The 16254-nt window shown below is 49.1% G+C and overlaps 9 protein-coding genes and 4 non-coding genes across 13 annotated transcripts; 8 read left to right on the forward strand and 5 right to left on the reverse strand.

The window, feature by feature from the left end:
• Nucleotides 1–28: 28 nt before the first annotated feature.
• Nucleotides 29–2533, reverse strand: AFUA_1G09690 (tRNA ligase; the record flags this gene model as incomplete). Its single annotated transcript, XM_747243.1, has 1 exon — nt 29–2533. The coding sequence occupies one exon, from the start codon at nt 2531–2533 to the stop codon at nt 29–31; it is 2505 nt and encodes an 834-aa protein (XP_752336.1).
• A 574-nt stretch (nt 2534–3107) lies between these two features.
• AFUA_1G09700 (ankyrin repeat protein) lies at nt 3108–3767 on the forward strand (the record flags this gene model as incomplete). The annotated part of the gene is made up of 1 exon (XM_747244.1): nt 3108–3767. One exon carries the CDS (start codon nt 3108–3110, stop codon nt 3765–3767), a length of 660 nt encoding a protein of 219 aa, XP_752337.1.
• A 106-nt stretch (nt 3768–3873) lies between these two features.
• On the reverse strand, nt 3874–4101 carry AFUA_1G09710 (uncharacterized protein; the record flags this gene model as incomplete). Its single annotated transcript, XM_747245.1, has 1 exon — nt 3874–4101. The coding sequence occupies one exon, from the start codon at nt 4099–4101 to the stop codon at nt 3874–3876; it is 228 nt and encodes a 75-aa protein (XP_752338.1).
• Nucleotides 4102–4473: 372 nt separating this feature from the next.
• AFUA_1G09720 (vacuolar protein sorting family 37 protein) lies at nt 4474–5431 on the forward strand. The gene is made up of 2 exons (XM_747246.2): nt 4474–4867; nt 4938–5431. The coding sequence occupies exons 1-2, from the start codon at nt 4584–4586 to the stop codon at nt 5422–5424; spliced, it is 771 nt and encodes a 256-aa protein (XP_752339.1). The 5' UTR covers nt 4474–4583; the 3' UTR covers nt 5425–5431.
• A 196-nt stretch (nt 5432–5627) lies between these two features.
• On the reverse strand, nt 5628–6829 carry AFUA_1G09730 (phosphatase PAP2 family protein; the record flags this gene model as incomplete). The annotated part of the gene is made up of 3 exons (XM_747247.1): nt 5628–6106; nt 6158–6669; nt 6759–6829. The coding sequence occupies 3 exons, from the start codon at nt 6827–6829 to the stop codon at nt 5628–5630; spliced, it is 1062 nt and encodes a 353-aa protein (XP_752340.1).
• Nucleotides 6830–7248: 419 nt separating this feature from the next.
• Nucleotides 7249–8365, reverse strand: AFUA_1G09750 (aldo/keto reductase; the record flags this gene model as incomplete). Its single annotated transcript, XM_747248.1, has 4 exons — nt 7249–7454; nt 7520–7847; nt 7910–8171; nt 8229–8365. The coding sequence occupies 4 exons, from the start codon at nt 8363–8365 to the stop codon at nt 7249–7251; spliced, it is 933 nt and encodes a 310-aa protein (XP_752341.1).
• A 1182-nt stretch (nt 8366–9547) lies between these two features.
• Nucleotides 9548–9639, forward strand: AFUA_1G09751. Its single transcript, XR_013344466.1, has one exon. It is a non-coding gene; the product is annotated as an uncharacterized ncRNA (small nucleolar RNA).
• A 215-nt stretch (nt 9640–9854) lies between these two features.
• AFUA_1G09752 lies at nt 9855–9882 on the forward strand. The gene has a single exon (XR_013344467.1). It is a non-coding gene; the product is annotated as an uncharacterized ncRNA (non-coding RNA).
• A 112-nt stretch (nt 9883–9994) lies between these two features.
• AFUA_1G09753 lies at nt 9995–10086 on the forward strand. Its single transcript, XR_013344468.1, has one exon. It is a non-coding gene; the product is annotated as an uncharacterized ncRNA (small nucleolar RNA).
• A 207-nt stretch (nt 10087–10293) lies between these two features.
• Nucleotides 10294–10376, forward strand: AFUA_1G09755. Its single transcript, XR_013344469.1, has one exon. It is a non-coding gene; the product is annotated as an uncharacterized ncRNA (small nucleolar RNA).
• A 156-nt stretch (nt 10377–10532) lies between these two features.
• AFUA_1G09754 (GFA family protein) lies at nt 10533–11192 on the reverse strand (the record flags this gene model as incomplete). Its single annotated transcript, XM_001481667.1, has 3 exons — nt 10533–10836; nt 10910–11089; nt 11185–11192. The coding sequence occupies 3 exons, from the start codon at nt 11190–11192 to the stop codon at nt 10533–10535; spliced, it is 492 nt and encodes a 163-aa protein (XP_001481717.1).
• Nucleotides 11193–11692: 500 nt separating this feature from the next.
• On the forward strand, nt 11693–12304 carry AFUA_1G09757 (coiled-coil-helix-coiled-coil-helix domain-containing protein; the record flags this gene model as incomplete). Its single annotated transcript, XM_001481668.1, has 4 exons — nt 11693–11742; nt 11829–11863; nt 12015–12129; nt 12208–12304. The coding sequence occupies 4 exons, from the start codon at nt 11693–11695 to the stop codon at nt 12302–12304; spliced, it is 297 nt and encodes a 98-aa protein (XP_001481718.1).
• Nucleotides 12305–12811: 507 nt separating this feature from the next.
• On the forward strand, nt 12812–15404 carry npr3 (nitrogen permease regulator 3 family protein; the record flags this gene model as incomplete). The annotated part of the gene is made up of 2 exons (XM_747250.2): nt 12812–13937; nt 13999–15404. 2 exons carry the CDS (start codon nt 12812–12814, stop codon nt 15402–15404), a joined length of 2532 nt encoding a protein of 843 aa, XP_752343.2.
• Nucleotides 15405–16254: the final 850 nt, after the last annotated feature.

The raw sequence follows: 16254 nt of genomic DNA on the forward strand, positions 1-16254 counted from the left end.
TGAGTAGACACATTACATAACCTCCACCTCATTTCAGCAACTTCCCCCGACTCATCACCATCCCAACAGAGCCCTGCACAACCTTGACGCCGGGAATCTCCGCCTCCCAGATCCCAGTGTCCCCGCCCGATCCAACCTCCAACCACCGTCTCAGCAAGTCATTGCTCTCCTTGGGCTTGACCTCCGCCGAGGCGGTGCCGACGGTGACGTGCGGGATGGGGTTCGCACACGGCCAGTCGGGCTGCTCGCGGTCCCCGGGAGGCATGATACGCGCGACAAAGGCCATGATGCGGTCGTCCCAGATGAGACGCTCGAGGCGGACCCGCGCAGGCGCCAGAGTTGGGGTCAGGACAGGGCTTGCGGTATGGGCCTGGGCCTGGGACTGCTCCTTCATTTTGGCGATATATTGGTTCGCGTAGCGGTCCCAGATATCGACGCGCTCGGTCTTGCTGGCGCGGTGGATGAGGGTGACGTGGAAGGTGGGCTGGACACGGCGCGAGTTGACGAGATGATGGTACAGGCGTGCCTTTTCTGGAGGTGTGGAGGGTGGGAAGAGCGAATGTAGGAGAGTGGTCACTTCGGCGGTTGGGATAGATATGCAGAAATATTCGATCTTCTGGGCTAGGGCTTCGGGGCTTGGGGTGGGTTCCTGGGGCTGGGCGTGTGCTGCGGTCGACGCACCGTCATTCTGACCCTTGTTCTTATTCAAATTCTGTCTCGGCTTCGATGAACCGTAGCTGTAGCTGAGGTCAAGTTGGACATGGTATTCCGTCATCGCCCAGGTAACAGCATCGTCGAGTTCCTGCGACGTGGGAACCCGCCGCAGAAGGTCCGGGTAGAATGAATGCAGCGCGTTCACCACAGTTTCGAGATTCTCTCGTGAAGATGCGGCAACATCCAAGTCGATCACATGGTCAAATCCGCTGTCGGGTTCACGCTCCCTGTTAATACCTTCAAATCGCTTCAGGAAACCTTCCATAATGCCGACAATCTCATCCGAGTTCTTCGTTCCGGCGCGGATGGTCTGATGATTATCTCCTCGCTCTAAGACGCGTTTGCGTGTAACCTCTCTGATCGAAGGAAGTAAAACGTCTTTTGGTTCGTGAACGTAGTGGAGAGCTACAAACCGTGCGCCCGGAATCCCAGGGAGTATATCTTCCATGAGCTGCTCTCTCTCTCGCCTCTGATGGTTGTTGCGGTCCGCTATCACAACTGGTTTGTCCGCGAGGAGATTGGCGATTTCGAATGCGAACCGCTTCGGTTTGTTCTTTTGCTTGGGAATGTTATCGTTCTGAACATGGCCCCAGCCAAAAAGCTTGGTTAGAGCGAGAGCCAAGGTTGTTTTTCCACAGCCGAGCGAAGCGATGGGTGCTAGAATGACGTCTCGGGTCACTTCATCAGGTTTCCCGGCTTCCATCGCGATGATATCCGATCCCTTTAAGCCTCTCTCCTTGAGAAAACCTTCTCGCATGGAGATGATTCCATGATTCTGTTTATAGAGATCGCCCAGCTTGGGATTCTGGGACAGCTGCCTCCGAGCATAATGAAGATACTCTTCGGTAATTTTCTGGTGCTTTCTAATGTTCGGAAACTTCCCGGCAATGATCGCTTTGGTACATTCACGCCACTGTCGATACATCAGGTATGGCTCCTCAAATTTATACTTGAAGAACCAATCCCTGTACGGGCCTCCGCCTTCGCCTAGCTGGCACCGGATGACAAACCCCTCCGTCTCACGGCCATCCCAAGTGCCGGTCTCAGCGCAGTGATCTAGGAACTTCTTGACCGAATGGATGTCATCGTATACGAGGTATTTGGCCTTTTTGAAACCCCATGTATCTGCAAAGTTATGTACTTCTGAGCTCGGCAATGTCGCGAACTGTGGCACGTTGAAATTGAGCCCATGAAGATATATTCCTGCAGCTGCCGGATCGTAGGCAAGAACATGCTCCTCAAAGCTGTCGTCGCAGAGCTCTCCAACAGCGGTAAGGTTCAGCCTGCGCAACTCTCTGGCCAAATCCTTGACGGATTTCCCTGTGGAAGCAACATGACGCTCGACCCACTTTTCTCCGGCTTGGGCGTGGCTCAGGTTGGTGTCCTGTCGAACGCCAGTCGAATGCTTGCTACAAACGAGCAAGGAGCCGTCCTCCAGGCCGGAGATGAAGATAATACATCCGTTCTCCTTCACACTGAGCTCATAGGGGCCTCTTGTGTTTGTCTCGATATTTTGCCACTTGGTAGTAGGTACTTCATCGACATTGAAGAACTTGTCGTAACCGCGCACTACAATCTCGGGAGTGCCGTCTTTCCTCTTGCTCGTGAACAGACCCCGGGCATAGGTCGGAAGATTGCTCCGTTTGTAGTCCCAGTCCATAAACCTCCACGAGTCAACTGAGATATTATCTGAGCCTGCCACGGCGAAAGTAGATTTCTTGCAAGTAAATGTTCTCTTTCCTTCGCTTCTATTCTTCTTACTGGAGGCCTCCAGGGCTCCGACCAGATGCGCAACTTCCTGAGGATCCTGTTGAACCATATTGAAATTGTTCACTATAGAGATGCACCAGAATGATTGCAAGGTGTAGCTGTGTACAATGGTGATTCTTTTCAAGAGGGAAAGGAGGAGGAATTGAAGAGAAAGGAAGCAAGGACGACTAATGCCAGGATGATTGGAGGGAGAGTGTGAATGAAGCTTCGTTTAAAACACCCCTTAACGTCAGGAAATTGAGAGATTGTCCTTGTCTTGTGCTCGAGAAGAAGCTTTGCAATGTCTGCCTGAATTATATGAGTCAACTGTGATTGTTGTGGAAGAGGAAAATCAGACGACGCCAAAAAAGAATGAGTGAGATCATACCAATGTCTGATTTGCGGGGCATCAGAGGTGAAAGGGAAATAAAAAAAAAATCATATATCACCGCCCGACTTTATCAACACCAGCCGCTCAATACTCTTTTCTTCTGGTTAGCAACTTGGTACACCCAGTACCGTTGCCATCTGTACTATCAGGTACGAAATTTCGAATGATTTAGTCGTCTCTGTGCGGTCTGGACTCGACCCTTATTTGGTTGACTCATTTGTAGGCCCAGATCTGTTGCTTTTGTACAGCCACGATGACTCAACCGAATCCCTACATTCTGGCCGCCGAAAACCCTTCCGCCCTATTGACTCTTTTGCGCTCGAATCCAGCCATCGCATCCTGTCAAGATGAACACGGATACTCTCTCTTGCACGCCGCAGCTTCGTATGGCCATGCTGACCTCCTACGCGCACTTGTCGGGGAGTTCAATGTGGACGTCAACCTTCTCGATGAGGATGGCGAGACGTGCCTTTTCGTGACGGAGAATGCTGACATCGCCAAGTGTCTCGTTGAGGAGCTAGGTGTGGATTATAATAAACGGAACGATGAAGGGTTAACGGCGCAGGAGACCATTGAGAGCGACGGCGCATTTCCCGATGTCGCAGCATACCTCGCAAAAGTTATGGGCATATCTCCATCAGCACCTGCAGGCTCGTCATTAGATGCCTTGAATGCTCCTCCTCCGTTGCCGCCGAATATCAGAGTCAACCTAGGAACAGTATCGGAGGAGGAAGCGAGCGCAGGGACGGACCAGGTTGACCCAGAGTTCAAACGCCGGATTGACGAGCTCGCCGCGCGAGAAGACTTCCACAGTGAAGCTACGCAAAACCAACTACGACAGCTGGTTATGGATGCCCTTAGTGGCTCCAATATTGAGACACAGGACAGAGATGTTCGGCGGAGAACGGAATAAGACAAATGAATCGCAGGCGTGATGATGAGAACAGATACCAATAAGCCATATAGCTGTCCCAATTTATATACCACCATGGTCAGAAAGATCCACACACTGGGACTTGTTACCGAGCTGGCAAGGCCTCCGAACTTGAGGGTGAAACCGAGATGCCAGTCAGCTTGGCAAAACCTGGAGACCCACAGAGTCGTCGTTTTCCTCGCATGTCATTCAAGATGAGGATATGGACTTTGAGTGTCATCACAAGGGTGTGTGTGCTGTCCAATTCGTGTAGCTTTTGAAGGTTCGGTATCTTCGCCAAGACCAGCAAGTCTTCGAAAGATGATATGCACATCCCTTGTGATATCCAAGGAGAGGGAATAGCTCTTCTCTATTGTATTGTCATGATGATGCGTCTATCTTTTCGAATGTTCAAATCTAAAATATGTAAATACTTATGGTCACTCTCCCAGGCGCCGAATTACTGCTTCTACAGTATTCAAGCTCGGGGGAAACGCAAGTATTGAGAACTAGACGGCTTTTCATTTGCAAAAAGCACTTGAAATTCTTTCCAGATGCTCAACTTTTTCCCTCCTGAAGGATGCTGAGTACCTTTCAATATAAGGTTATGTGTAAAGAGTCGTCCACGGAAAACAAAACAATCTACTCCATATTCTGGACTACACACGTGATTGCGGCAGAGCAGCTTCCCCGCATCCGAAGACTACTGGAGGACAATACATTGAAGGACATTGCAGGCACAGGATCACGCACATCAATAACAGACCCAATTCTGCACACATCTCTGGGATACAGACCTTCCCTGAGGATTTCACTATGGATCCTGCACTGAATTCAGATACTCCTCCGCCGCCACCTCCGAGACCAAGCAGCCATGAAACAAGTCGCAGAGGCACACCGCAGCTCAATCAGTCCATACCAGGCACGCCGCAGCATCAATTTCGAGGGTATCACCAAGCCCAGGAAGGGGAGAACGGAGAAAACAGATATCAGTCCCCCTTGATGGCTGCAGAAGCGTTCCATGCCAACAACATCAACTCTCTTCCGAAGCCTCCAACAGTGGAAGAAGGCTGGCTACCAGACGTTGTAAAAGACAAATCGTATGTATTTGTCAAGTGCCATTTTTGCAATGGGATTGATACACCGAATATTAACTTCTCAATGTTGTAGGACCGTTGATCTGCAAGCAATACTAAGAGACCCCAATCTCATCTCCGCTCTAGCAAGTCAACACCCAGCGTGCACAGCCCAACAAGAAAACCTCCAGTCTCTCCTCAAATACAATCAGGATCTGACCAAACATCTTCTTGAACTGCAAGCGCGCCTGGATGAACAGCGCGCTTCTACGGAGACACTTCTTCTGAAACACCAATCGCTAGAAGTTTCATGGAGAAAGAAACAATCAGAAATGGATGCTGCCTTGGCGCCTTGGTCGCCCAAGGCCCTTTACCAACGGCTATCAGCCTCTATTTCCGAGCAAGAGGCTGTCTGTCGAGCGGTGGAGGAAAGCTTCCTCGAAAAAGAGCATCATGGGCGAGCGACTGAAAAGGAGGTCGCTGATTGGGTCAGACGAGTGCGAGCTGAGGCTGCGAAGTTGGCCGCAAGAAGAGAAGCCAAGGCCAGATGGGACGAAGGCAGAGTTGGTGGATGGAGATGAACGATTGGTATGTTTTAGCGCCTTGATTAATACATTTAATATCCTCATCATGGTCAATAACTAATATACAAAGAAATATCTCTTGTTGATCCGACATACCATCTTTGTGACTGGCATATCCACGTTCCATGCGTCATGCACAATTATTACCTGAAACTCCATCGCTGTGTCGAAATATTAAACGTCTTTCCGCAGATAGAATCTTACACCAGATTCTCAGCTGCCCTCTCGACATCAATATCCTGCCGCGTTGTCTTTTGAGTGTCGTGCGTATCAATTGGCCGGCGTTCATCTGCTTCACTTGGGAATCTGGGAGACTTGAAGAACGCATGTCTCCGACTTCTTGCCGCCCAAGACCACCCTTCGCCTCGCGTGATGGGGAGATGATACATTCGAAACCCGATCCATGCAAATATAGCGCCCATGATACTGCCAAATAGAATGTCAAAAGCGTGATGACGGTAGTCGAACCAGCGGGACGCGCCAATGAAGCTGGCAACTGCAATAGGCACAAAGGCGACTACAAGCATATAGACCGGCGGGGCTGCTCCACGCTTTCGAATTGATCCATTGATCGGGCCGATCGGATTTTGGTTCAACAAAGAGTGTCCGAGGTATGGAAATGCGATTGAGAGCTTTGAACACAGCCATAAAGTCAAGTATGTCAAACCGGCAAAAGAAACTGCAAGGTGTCAATATTGTAGACCCTCTGGAGCAGACATCAGCCACTTACAAGATGAATGGCCGCTGGGGAAACTTGCAAATCCGTCGTTTGCAAGTACTTTTGACTTGTTTTGGCATATCTTCCAAGTCACCATTGTGGGGGCCCCTGCAAGATTCTCTCCCAGGCCACCGACAGCATAAGTGGCTATATTCGAGAGATCCGGGTTACAACGCGCAAGCATGTCGGGTCGGGGCCTGCCATATAAGTCCTTCAAACCCTCGGTCGCCATCCACGCCCATGCACAAGCGACCGCCAAACCCATCCACCCTGCATTCCATTCCCATAGCTTGTATCTCCAGAGTGATGATCGAGGCACATTCTGGTCTTTTGTGGACATTGGGATAAGCAAAGCTGTGATCACAATAATGACAGCCGGAGCAATCAGAGCTACCACCATTAGGACAGCTGTTGAGACTGTTTCATGTTCCGTATACGGAAAAGAAATGCTTGGGTCGGTCAGGGAAAAAGGTCTATGGTTCGGCTGGACCTTGTGAAAGCCAAATCCTATCACCGCAACGATGCTGTAAATATATTAGTCCAACGTGATTCTTAAACATTCTTCAACATACTAGTGTTCATTGATATTCAGTTCAGGGGACGGCCATCATACACTATGAAGATCCAGTCCAGGATATAGGAAAATACTAAGCGCAACGGTATACGACTCAGCGCAGGCCGCATCGTGAACTCAGTGATCTCGGACTATGGATCTGATGACTGTAGGCTACGCAAGCAATTATTCTGTTGACATCTGAGTCAAGATGATGATATTTTGCGCTTGAGCACTTGATGGGATACTCGTGCCAAAGCGTTCACGCGACCAATCATAATATGACGAGAGAGGATGAACAAGGGTTAGAAGGAAGGTTTGGTGGGCTGCTGGGATTAAAATGGTCTTCGCATCTCGCCGGCAGCGGCTGGGAACCATTGAACTCCGCCACAATTCTCCAAGTATAGCCAAGCCGATTCTTTGACGGTCAATCAACTTCTCTGGGAATGTCGTACTCGTCATGTTCATTTAAAGTTTTCCCATTTAACTCATCGGTCCTATTGCTCTAGGCTACCACATTTCTCTGGTTGGGCTAATGATAATGTGTTCCTCAAACCGACCCCTTTCCCTCCAAGTCGGTAAAGAAGTCCCGACCAAAGTCAGCGCTGCTATCATTGAAGCGTAGCTTCTTGTCGATGCCTTGAATCTTCTTCATATCTTCATCACTCAAGTGGAAGTCGCCCTCGAGATTGGCTTTAATTCGAGATGGAGTCTTGGATTTCGGCAGTACCGAATGGCCCTGTGTGACACCCCATGCTGAATATGCGATTACAGTCAGTAAACATTGTTTCCAGCTTGAATTGGTCTACAAGAAAACTTACCCAGAGCAACCTGTGCGGAGGACTTATTGTACTTCTTCCCGATTTCGGCCAATACCGGCTCGTCAATCAGTTTGCCAATCTGGACTTTTGAGGAGTAGATCTCGTTTTGGTTGCCAAAGGGAGAGTAATGAGTGACATGGATACCCTTTGATTTGTGCCAATCGACAAAGGAACGCTGCTGCAGCCAAGGATGACCTTCAAGCTGGTGTACGGCCGGCACGACCGAGGTGTTCTGGACCAAACGTTCCATCTCTGCCTTGGAGAAGTTTGAAACGCCAATGGCTTTGGTCTTGCCGGTGGACAGCAATTTCTCCATGGCTTTGTATGTCTGCGACCATGCGATCAGTGTTTGGAGACATAGGTCCGAATGGATGGCAAGCATGTACATACGTCCACGAAGTCAATGTCCTCCAAGACATACTTCCCATTTTCCTTGGGAAAGAGGTCATCGCCCCGTTTCCAAGCCACAGGCCAGTGTATCAGGTAGAGGTCGACATAATCCAATTGCAAGTCGGCGAGGGAAGCATCGAGGGCTCCCTCGACATCGTCGGGGTGGTGCTTATTGTTCCAGAGTTTGGTCGTTACAAAAAGCTCTTCTCGAGGCACGCCACTCTTCTTGATTGCTCTTCCTACAGCCTTTTCGGTCAAGTATCTGTCCCGCGTCAGACAAAGTCCGGTCAAGAACGCAAAAGCCAATATGCAGACTTACACTCTCGCCGTGTCAATGTGGCGGTATCCTACTTTGAGAGCTTCTACGACGGCGTCTTCCTGGGCATGCTCGTCCTGCCAAGTTCCGAAGCCAATAGCGGGAATCTCCGCGCCGGTGTTGAGCTTGAATTTTGTCATTTTGTGCGATCTTCCGATTATTTGCAAGTGATTATGTGTAATGAGGTCTCAATCCTAGCTGGCGAGTCGACGATGTACAGATAGGCACTTTCTATGATCAGATATGTCTACTTTATAGTTGAGCGACGTCTTGAAGGCAGGAAATCAAAGCCGTGATCTTAAAGTAACGTCAGTTCGACGTACAAAATCTCTGCCTTGGTGACCAGCTAACATCAGGCCAGAGTTCCCTGGCTCAATGCAGACGAATATGACGTCTTATTGAAACAGACTGACGGCATAGAATGGGGTGCCATTCGTCATTCACAAGCAAGCGCTCTACATTCCGACTTGGCAGAGATAAAAGTATTTTAGAAAGAGTCTGGATTATATGCCTCCAAAGCAGCTGGCTCTTCAGCTTTTAGCTCTTGTTTTAGCCTCTGTTCAATTTGTATTACAGGTGATCTGAACTAAAGTCAAAATCATAGTCCCCAACTATAAACTCAGCTTCCAGGCTATTGCTCATAGGCCAAAAAATGGCTCATTCCCCTATCTTACTAGCTCTAACCATCAAGTAAATAAAACAGTGTGTAGTATACTCCATTACGTTAACCATTTTCTTAAAAGGGACCTCATCTTCATGAATGGTTCTTCACACTGGGGTGTGGTGTTTGAAAAGTTGTCAAACAGCACTTATGGCACAAGCCGCTTACCGCACGCTAAAGCTTCCTGCTATAAATTTTCATTTTAACCCACAATATTTTTTGCCGATGATCATAGCTTGCAACTACAAGCCTGACAATGGACATGATGGTTGTCCGACCTTGAATTCCGATCATTCTTTTTCCAGTGTTTGCCAACAGTTATGTTTCGCATTGATCATTTTTGCGTAAAAAAGGTAAGCTCCTCAGTGCCGTTTCCTCCATAAACACCATCTCTCTCCTACAGCACAGGATGAATTCCTTAACAGGATATCCACGTCCGAAAATTCATGAAGGACCCTTTAAAAAAGTCTCTAGAATTACTCTGATACTTTCCAACATGTTATTGGATCACCTGCAGTCTTTCTTTTGCATAACTTGCTGACGTTGTGTCTATCAGAATATCCTTGTCAAGCTACAGATGACTTGACCATCTGGAACATACCCCTTCATGAATAGTAAAAGGTATGCGGACTCTAATTTCCTCAAATCTCTTTTCTTTTTATTGAGTGATGACTCTACGACACGCTAAGGCATTCCTCAAACTTAATCACCATGTGGAATCTGTCTAAAATTAAGTTTCAGCCTTGTCTGACTACTTCATTTCATGCCTGAATTGTTCATCTCATTTGAGTGTTGTCCTCGATGACTAACGAGCTGTACAATAGGTAAATACAATCCAGTCCACTCCAAAATGCCTTGACAGCCCCTCGATGAAGATATCTTGAACGAACGGGCGGACAGATTGTGTGCATTTTCCCCATCCATCAAAAGTAGAGCGTACAAACTCTGCGGATGTCGTGAAGGTGTATCACTTGTTGAGAACTCGTCACCTGAGTTTTTCGCTGCTGTCTTTAATTATCGCAATTTCAGACTTGCGGGCATGACTAACAAATTGTACTAGGTACTTCCTATTCTTTCCAGTCTCCTATCATGAATTCCTCAGTCAACTCTATATGATGAACATGTTATTCACACTGTTTGATCTGGGCGCTCACGCGTTCTGGAAATGAACATTATACACAAAAAATCTGATTTAATGAGGTTAGTACTTCAAGGTCCCGGTTGCTCCGATGTATGTTAACTTATCACAGCCTGACAATAGTTGACACTTCATCTCGCTTATATCACGTACGACTTGTTCTGGACAGGCTTGCTAATTGTCTGAGTCTTTATAGGGATACCTGGATTGTAGTGACTGCTAACAACATTTACAGTGTGAGTGCTACCCATACTCTTTTGCCATGGATGTTGTATGATGATCTCTTGATTCGCTGTGTTCTTACTGAATACATCTTGAAGAAAAACATCATTTCACCTTGGAGAACTGATACCTCGTCTTCTCTGATCGTCAATCTTGGAACCCTGAAAGTAGATGTGGCTAACCTGTCATTTGCAGACGATTACTCAGTTACATATCCTAGGGAAATGCAACTAGCTTCAATGCTTCATAAATTTTGCGTAAACATCATGTGAATTAAGCGTATTCCTCATTCCATGAATAGACCATGTTTCTTGTGCCACCCTTCAATGCTGTCGTCACCGTAGACATCATGCACCGATTTCTTGCCTTCGGGCCATCGTACCCAGGATGGCTTGGAATTTCCCAAGACACAAACCATCTCATCTGGGGCCGGCAAATCGGTGTCGATGGCAGATGCAAAAGGATGAATCAGCTCCGGCCAATGATGGTCCCACAGCCAGAGCATAGTACTGCAATTGGAACAGAAGTTACGTTCAGACGAACATTTTGCCTCGTTCGGAGTGCCACGATCCTTTATGGCGTTGTATTTCCTGTCTTTGTTAGACCAACGCTCGACCAATAGACCTGGCAACCAACGCCAAGCGTATCTAGGTCAATACACACTTGATGAGATCCTTTCCCTTGATGATTTTGAGGCTATCGGCGATACCTCCCAGGTTGACGCTGCCGCTATAGCCACCAACCTTGCGGCAGATGCTGCATGCACAAAGCTGATAAGGCACAGGTGTTTGAGAATCGAGAGTAAATTGCACCCCGCCGCACTGGCAGCTTCCTTCAAGTTTCCTGTGTCCACGGTATCAGTGGTTGCTGGTTTGATATGGACAGCACGCAGGGTATGTATATGAACGCAGGTGCTGGCCACCCATTTGTGGGCTTACATGGGCATCCTGGGGGGTAAATTTGTGGTCGAAATGGGGAGTTATCAGATCCTAGAGGTAGCTGTCATGAAGATGTTTTGGACTACCTTACAGTTGCTGAAGTCTCGGAGCAACGTCATGTATATATATAGTTCGCGTAATGTGGAGAATCCAAGCATAGCCATACTTCTGACACAATTCATCCCAAGGAGCAAACATACCAAATCAAAAGCATTCCACCCAAACCAATTAAAAGTTCGTGAAGGAGAGGTCATAGCATCAGCCTAGCTTCTTCCGTGCTGAATCTGCTGATGCGAATGTAGTCTTCGCGTGTCTGAATGGCTGAAATGATGATCTCACTTGTTTGGATTGTTTGCCCTGTTTGAGAACGGTCTGTTTCGGCCTTAATTTTCAACATCCGACAGTTCAACTCCGTACAGCACTAACTCATTGGCTAATTCGTCTCGATTTCACATTCCCATTACCTAGTCACTGTCTGACTGAGTCATTGTTCGTATAAGCAATCACGATGAGTTTTGGAAGCCCTGGTGGCGGCGCAACCAATGTCAAACCTACTCCGTGAGTTTCAATTAAACTGCTCCGAATTCTTGGGTTACGCGCTTTGGGGAACCGGACATAAGACAGCAGCTAACCGGATCAACTAGTCCTGAGCGAGGGAGTTTCCCACTTGATCATGAAGGTAACCTCCACTGCCCATGTTGTCTCGGATCCCAGCGGAGAGGAGCGTCGATAGGATCGTTCCGACAACATATCGGTTCTCGAAGAAACGAGCGTTGCCATGGAATATTGCTACTGCGGATGGGGCAAGATCATGGACTAACAGTGTACAGGCGAATGCAAACACCTTATTTCCCAGTACCTGAAATGTCTGAAACTGAGGAAAGGGGTTAACGACGAAGAGTGTCGCAAGCTAGCCAAGGGATACCTGAGCTGTCGAATGGAGAAGTATGTCTGGGCCGTACAGGGCCCGATGCAAACCTTTAATCTCGCAAAGAATGGGTGCTAACATCATCGGTCGAGCAGAAACCTGATGGCACCGGACGACTTCAAAAATCTCGGACTCGTGTTTAAAGACGAGGCAGACGGAACGGCAGAGCAGAATGCAGGGACAAAGTCATAGTACCCTTAGCGACTGAAGATGGGGAGTGTAAGATATACTGGGCATCATGAAGTCAGGAATATAAATGCCTCAGCTCTCACGACTATTGTTATATTGCTTCCGGAGTTATGGGGGTTTACTCTATCTGTATATATGGACATACGCATCTCTTGTATATTAAAATGAAATCAATAAATGCCGTGCATGACCAATGCATGCTGGGGTGGACCAATGTCAAGAAGTCGAATGAAAAGCATACTGATGCGCTGACGGTAAATGTATTTTCAATTGAACACTATCCTGTCGATTTTTGGACGATAGATACCTATAGATTGTTAGTAAAAGGTTGGTGGCTCATCTGGAAATCTGGATAGTTGATGCGGGGAAACTTCGATGTTATCCCGCGATCGATAACCCCAAAACGACCGCTCCTCGACGCTCCCAGGGTGCTCCAATTGGCTTGTTCTCAACCCTTTTTTTCCCCTACAAAAAGCCATACAGGACTAATGGAATAACCACTACCATCAAATGTCGTCAATTGCACGTCCACCAGATCCCTGCCTGGTCGCCATCATCTTAATCGTCCGCTCCCGTGCGGGCCCACGCTTAGTCTTCCACTACCCTCCCAACCCACTCAGCGAGAATGGCTTGAGACCTGCGCGCAAGGAACGACGCACTTCGCGCTCGAAGAACGGACAAGACTACAAGAGCAATGAATCAAGCTCCAGTGAGGAGAGTGGTTCCAGCTCCGACGACGACGAGGACGAGCACCAGCGCCAGCTTCAGAGCCAGAGCCAGAGCCAGAGTCACCTCAGCGGGAGTGTGGTGTCGGGACGGCGGTCGAGTAATTTCGGCCTCGACGATCATGTCGCCATGTCTGTTTCTCCCGGCGGAGATTCCCAGCGCGCTGGGTCGATGGGATCGGGATCCGGTCGGACGTCATTTCGCAAACGAGGCGGCAATTCAGATGTCGAGGAGGATTCAGGTGCGGCGTCTGACAGGCAAGAGGACGGGTCGGGAGGAGCGGGTGGGCCGTATCGTCCACCGTGGGAATCGCTTCTGGGGCTCCCTGCCGATGTCTGGGAGAAGTTATTGAGTCCATCGCCTGCGTGGCATAAGCGCCGGTTCGAGGTCGGGATCAACGATTTGGCGTTCATTGGATGGCCGGTTTTCGTTCGGGAGGACGGGACGTGGAGGAAACAGAGACGGAAGAAAAAGAAGAAGCGGCGTGCTGACTGGGAGGGAGGTGAACTGGGCCATAATGAGAATGCTGAGGATGCGCCGGACGACGAGGACGGCGATGCTGGCGGCAACGCCAGCGGCGGCGGTGGGTTGATGGCCGCCTCGACTGAGACATTGAGTCCCAAGCAGGTGACTCTCTCAGAGGCCAAAAGAGGCTCAGGATCTAGCGGCAAAGCCGCAAGGTCATTAGTTGACTGCTTGGATGGTGACGACAAGGATTCAATGACGATGTTCAACGTGGTCTTCGTGTTAGACCCTCCTTTACTGGAGTACTCCATGCGCACTAAGGAGGTCTACGACAATATCATAAAGAAATTCGCTAAAGCCTTGAAATGGGAACAGGCCCGAACGGATTACGTTTGGAGGGAGGCCCAACATATATCACATCTCAAAGAAAAAGCTAAAGAGAGGAGTAAGTCGCAATGTTCAAGAACATTCTCTGAGACGTCCGAATGCTGATGCTTCTTATGTAGGAACCTCCCTCAACACCCTTTATACGGAGTTGATCACCCAATCATCGCTCGCTAGGGCCATATATACCGTCCACACCAGCATATCTGCATCCAAGATTGCATCCGTTCCCCTCAGCCCGGATGTTTCCATTTCGCTTCAGATACCTCCTCTGACGTCAACACCTTATCTGCCTGGACCAACTGATAAAGCATACCCGGGTCTCTGGCTCACCACTGCAGACAGCGTCACCCCGGTGGAGGACCCTACCGCCGATGAGTATACCGCACCACATCAGGTGCTCGCCAAACACTTTGCGCTGTTGTTGCTGGATAACGAGGCAGCAATTCTCAGGGACGTCGAAGCGTCCGGAGGTGCTCTGGCACCTGCTCTTGCTCACTATCTTCGGTGCTCCAAGCCAACCAAATCCTTTGCGCAGATATCCGCATCGTCCGGCATACCCCTCTCGACCATTCAAATGTTGGCCAGTCATCTGGTTTACTGGCGACGTGCACGCGCCATACCCCCCATTCATCAACGTGATACGTACATTGTGTCTCCGAATTGTGACTTGAGCAAGCTAGAAGTAGCCACTGCTGCCTACCAGGCAGCATTTCCAACCCTCCCCAGCTTACCCAAGATGCTTTCTGCCCTGAGTGGGACACCAAGACCATATGGAAGTTTTATCCCCAGCAAAGACCATAAGGAAACATATTTTGCTATTTTGGCGTGGCTGTTAAGGGGAGGGTGGGTGACTCAACTTCGATCATTTGCAAGGGTCAAAGTCACCCCGGAGATAAAGATGGCCGTAGAAGTCGCTCTTCGCCGTGAAGAAGTGGACAAGTACCTGCGGAAAGGCAGATCCTTGGAGGCGCAGAAGTCTACTGATGGCGAAAACGGGAACGAGGAGGATGAGAACGACGATGCTAGCTCGTCCTCGTCGTCATCGCTGGCAAGCCAGGGTAGCGGGGAAGAGACGCCAATGCCTGGGCGTTACCAGCAAGAGAGCAACCCACGTCTCTCACATTCTATGCTAGATCGAAACACGTCGCTGAGAACGTCATCTTTGATCCTGTTCCCTCATCGCGCCTCACCACTGGAGTCACGCTGGTTGGAACAGATTGTCTCTCGCTTTCCTGAGCACCCTCGATCCGCCGGTCGACATCGCCGGGGAGAAGGATCGAATGCCGGTGGAGGTGAGATAGACCCTGAGTATGCCGCCCTAAGCACTCCAATGAAGGATCTATGGCCGACCTATATCAAGTATTTCAATGGGCTTGACGCGCTTGAGAAGATCCCGGTACGCGAAGGCCTCAAGCGTAAGTTTGTGTGGCAGGTCCTCACACGCTTGGGCCTGGTGACTTCCCAACAGTCTTCTATTGAACTGGATCCCAGGGAACAGGTGCTGGTTAGCGTGAGGCATTGGTGAGCAGCAGTACCTTCGAGAACGGGCTTGTGATCTTCAACTATTCAACTATAATTGCACCTCATGCATCTCTTCCATAAGCGTTTCCACAGAACCTCGCTCTCATAATGTTTAAAGTGATTCTAGCAGTCTCCTACATTAGGCTACGCTCAGTCTTAGGACCCTGTTTGTATCACGTGATACAAATGTCATCCCAGCACCGTAGGGTAACTTCCACCTGGCTGCTCGTCTGGAATAAGCAAGCTATTTTTACGGATGTGGGTTCTGGGTCTTGGATGTATTTAAAATACTAGTACCTAGGGACACTGGGGCCCGAAGAATTCCGACATCATTCACCCCATGGGTTGTTGGTGATACCCGGCAGCATAATGCAGGCTCAGCCCTAATGGCAACGAACCATGCGGGCTGCTAAGAGCTAAGCGATTACTTTGCCCATGTAACCGTTAGCGGCGTTACAGGTGACAAAATCAACCATCCATGTTCTTCTCGAACAAATCCATGGTGTGACTAGTAGGAATTAGGAATAGGTCTACCGCAATTTCATCCAGGCCATCAAATCTCCCCCACGGCACATGCCGGAATGCCATAATTCAGGGCGTCACGTGAGATTGAGCATTGCATGTGTAATTACACAGAAGGAATGGAAGGGTGTCATTATGTAACTGTCAGTCGACCTGCCCTGCAGCTATACCCTCTAGAAGGTGAACGTTGCGCATGAGATGCACACTGGATGGAGCATGTTTGCAGTTTGGTGGATGAGTTGAACTGCTCTGCAAGAGGCTCGGTTCATCAACCTCAAACCGTGTCGGCAGTTACCCCAAGCCAGGAAAGTTGACCCTATTCTCCTACACCT

This window comes from Aspergillus fumigatus, chromosome 1 (assembly GCF_000002655.1).
Source record: "Aspergillus fumigatus Af293 chromosome 1, whole genome shotgun sequence".
Lineage (NCBI taxonomy): Eukaryota > Fungi > Ascomycota > Eurotiomycetes > Eurotiales > Aspergillaceae > Aspergillus > Aspergillus fumigatus.